At 64.4% G+C, this 3,672-nt stretch overlaps 1 protein-coding gene across 1 annotated transcript in view; it reads right to left on the bottom strand.

Moving 5' to 3' along the window:
* Positions 1-3,672, bottom strand: part of COL22A1 (collagen, type XXII, alpha 1) — a 127,911-nt gene that overhangs the window by 42,424 nt on the left and 81,815 nt on the right. The window contains exons 35-38 of the mRNA XM_014549017.1: positions 880-933; positions 680-733; positions 468-525; positions 26-132 (exon numbers count right to left, since the gene is read on the bottom strand). Coding sequence (XP_014404503.1) covers positions 26-132; positions 468-525; positions 680-733; positions 880-933 — 273 coding nt within the window. The remainder of the gene's footprint in view (positions 1-25; positions 133-467; positions 526-679; positions 734-879; positions 934-3,672) is intronic.

The raw sequence follows: 3,672 nt of genomic DNA, 5'->3' as shown, positions 1-3,672 counted from the left end.
CCGGGCAATGCTCACGCTCTCTCACCGCGAAGCCCCGAGCCCGGGGGCGGCTCTGGCTGCGGGACCCCGGGTCGGGCCCCACCAGCCACAGGGACCGCTGTTCCAGGCAGGGCTCCCGGGGCCTCCTGCAGCCTGACAGGGAGATGCAGCAGGACGCAAAGCAAGTGAGGGGGACTCTCCCAGGCCTAGGGCGGTCCCTGCCAGCCCTGCTCACACACAGAGGAGCCTGCCCTGGGGGCCGGGTTTGCACCCCCTGGCCTTGGCCCTCAGCCTGGCTCCCCTCCACCAAAGACAGCTGTTTGGCTCCCTCTAGAGGTGGAATGTTGGTGTTCGGGGGACACTGTCCCCCTTCTCCCTAAGAACTAACGCGCTTCCTCAGGGCCTGGGGGCCTGACTGCACGCAAAGGCAGGGCTGGTCACGTCGCTGCACCGAGATCAAAGAAAGCGGGATTTGGAGTCGGACAGACCTGGCCGCCAGGCCGTGTGACAGCAAATCAGTTCATCTCGGAGCCTCAGTCTCCACGTCTGTCAAATGGGGGCGTGTGAGTCAGGTCTGCTGTGAGCGTGACGGGAGATGGCCGGGGCCTGCTAGCTCCTGCCCCTCGGAGGGCAGTGCGGGCTCCTCCGTCCCTGCATCTGAGATGGGACTACCGGCTGTGTGCTCAGACCACCGTCTTACCTTCTCGCCGCGCTCCCCGTCTTTCCCAGGGGGGCCTCTGATCCCAGGGGGGCCCTGGATAAAGAAAGGTTAGTCTGCTGTGAGCGTGACGGGAGATGGCCGGGGCCTGCTAGCTCCTGCCCCTCGGAGGGCAGTGCGGGCTCCTCCGTCCCTGCATCTGAGATGGGACTACCGGCTGTGTGCTCAGACCACCGTCTTACCTTCTCGCCGCGCTCCCCGTCTTTCCCAGGGGGGCCTCTGATCCCAGGGGGGCCCTGGAGAAAGAAAGGTTGACATGGTGGCCGCCAGAGAAGGGGGACCAGGCCCCTTTGTAGTCAGGGACCACAGCTCTGTCCCCATGGGTCCCCATTCCTGACTTAACTCCCCGGAGGCCTGGAGCCGCCCCGCCCAGCCCACCACCGCGCGGGTCCTGCTCTGCTCAAGCGCCTGATCCATGCACCCCAGCACGCCCCACGTGTAGACAGGGCTGCTGATGCTCTGCCCCCCAGGCTATGGCTCCCAGAGGGCGGGGTGGGGGCTGGCTCAGGGGACACAGGGAGGAGGAGGAGGACCTGAGGACAGGCCGGCCAGGAGACCTGCTCCAGCTGTGTGACCGGAGCGCCCAGAGGGTGACTTTGAGAGAAGGCTCAGGGCAAGTGTTCAGGGAATGCACCCGGGATGGAGGGGCGAGGGGCAGCCAGCACTCAGTGGCGCCCAGGCCCCGGGAGCTGGCGTGGAGGTGGCATCTACAACCCATCGGTCAGGGCTGCTCCTGGTCAGCTGGGGCCGCGTGCCGTGTGGCTGGACAAGGCGGTCGCTAAAAGCCAGGGAACCCCAGCAAAGGGGTGCGGCTCCTGGAAGCGGGTGGTGCACCAGGAAGCAGGCAGGCTGGGGTGATCCAGGCCACGTCCTGGGAGCTGCTACAGCAACCGCTAAGGACGGACTCAGCCTCCGGTGCCTCGGTTTCCTCCGGTGCAAACGGGGCAGTGGCCAGATCCCCCCCCGGGTGGGGAGGGCTAACAAGTCCGCACGTGTGGTGCTCAGAACCCAGCCTGGCCCGTCAACGCCCGCCTCTGTCCTCTAAACCAGCGGTCACCAGCCCCTGCTCCGTGCACCCTGGTGGTCTGTGAGGTCTGAGAGGCTGGTGACCGCTGCTCTAAGCAGCCACGGTCATTCAGGGCCAAGGCTCATCCCCTCCAGGAGCGCCGCTCTGTGGCCCTCGAGTCGGGCCCCTGGGTGTTTCATGGCAGGAAAGGGAACGTGGTGCCTGCGTGGAGTTTAAGCGAATCCCTCAGCAGAGCCTGGGCGGGCAGGTGTGAAAGGTGAACCAGCGCCACCCGCTCCTCCACTTGGGAGATGAAAAAGCGGAGGCCTTCCAGGCCCTGCCCCGGCCCCGATTACTCACCACACTTCCTGGGGGGCCACTGGGACCCGGGGGACCTATGGGACCAGGAGCGCCCTGTTCAGAAGCAGAAGCAGTTTAGACAGGCCCGGTGTACCCATAACAGTAGCTACCCCCATCTCTCTCCAAACCCGCCTGCACTCAGGTCCCCAGGATTTGCTGGGACTCCGTGTAGCCCGAGATTTCCCTCCACGGTCAGAGGAGCCTCCTTCTGTCTGAGCGTTCTAGCACCCCAATGAGCTGAACCCCAAAGGTGTGGGACCCTGGCACCGAGGTGGGACGGGGGTGGGCAGGACTCTGGGAGGTTCCCTGGGGCACAGAGGTGGGCTGTGTGTGCTTGTGTGCATGTTGGCTTTGGTGAATCAGGGAATGCTTCCTGAAGGAAGTGGACTTGCCCTCGGCATTGAAGGCCGGGCACAGCCTCCAGGGGAGGTGTGTGAGGCTGTTCCGGGTGGGTGAACACTGTGGGGTGGGAAGCCGGGGGCTCTGGAGGTATGGAGGCCATTCCCTGCGGGCCTTGGACTTCTGCTTCCTCCAGGCTGTAGGGCCCAGTGCTGCCTCTCCAACAGGGAGGAGCTGCCACCGGCCCCTCCGACTAGTCCCTGCCCGTGGCCAACCCTGCTCCCACGAGGCCACCTGCACGACAGCCTGGTCATGCAAACACTTTACAGCTGGACATCGGGCCCGGGAGCGAGGGGACAGCTGCCTGCGGCTCTCGTGCCTCCACTGCCCCCGGGAGACAGGCGGGAGGCGCCTCATCCCGCCTCCCACGGGAAGCACGAGCACGGCCCGGGAGACAGAACTGTAGTCGGCCAGGGGACAAGTGCCAACCCTCTGAGGCTCCGGCCCCAGGCGGGCAGGCACAACAGGAGCATCCGAGGCGTGTGTATGGAGGCATGTACATGGAGGCATGTGTATGGAGGCGTGTGCATGGAAACGTGTGCATGGAGGTGTGTCTGTGCTCATGGCTGCATCTGCATGTCGGGCATTTATACGCACAAGTGCACCGCAGTGTGTGCACCGGATTTTAGAATGTATGTGTGTGAAGTGCACACAAGCACATGTCAGGGCCACGCCATCTGGGAGTGGTGTCTGTGTGCATCACCAAGTGCGTGGAAGGAGGACGGGCACCAAGTGCATGGAAGGTGGACACACAGAACTGTAGTCGGCCAGGGGACAAGTGCCAACCCCTCTGAGGCTCCGGCCCCAGGCGGGGCAGGCACAACAGGAGCGTTCGAGGCGTGTGCATGGAGGCATGTGCATGGAGGCGTGTGCATGGAGGCGTGTGCATGGAGGCATGTGCATGGAAGCCTGTGCATGGAAGCGTGGGCATGGAGGTGTGTCTATATGCTCATGGCTGCGTCTGCATGTCGGGCATTTATACGCACAAGTGCATCGCAGTGTGTGCACCGGATTTTAGAATGTACATGTGTGATGTGCACATGTCAGAGCCACGCCCATCTGGGAGTGGTGTCTGTGTGCATCACCGAGTGCATGGAAGGAGGACGGGCACGTGGACACATGGGCCCTGAAACGCTGGGTGTAGGGAGGCAGCCCCTCCCTGTGGATGGCGTGCTCTCCCCCCCTCCCCCCGCCACCCAGACTGAGCCCA

The sequence above is a fragment of the Myotis brandtii genome, unplaced genomic scaffold (assembly GCF_000412655.1).
Source record: "Myotis brandtii unplaced genomic scaffold, ASM41265v1 scaffold532, whole genome shotgun sequence".
Lineage (NCBI taxonomy): Eukaryota > Metazoa > Chordata > Mammalia > Chiroptera > Vespertilionidae > Myotis > Myotis brandtii.
The sequence above is the reverse complement of the archived record's forward strand: the minus strand, read 5'-3'. Positions and strand labels throughout refer to the sequence as shown.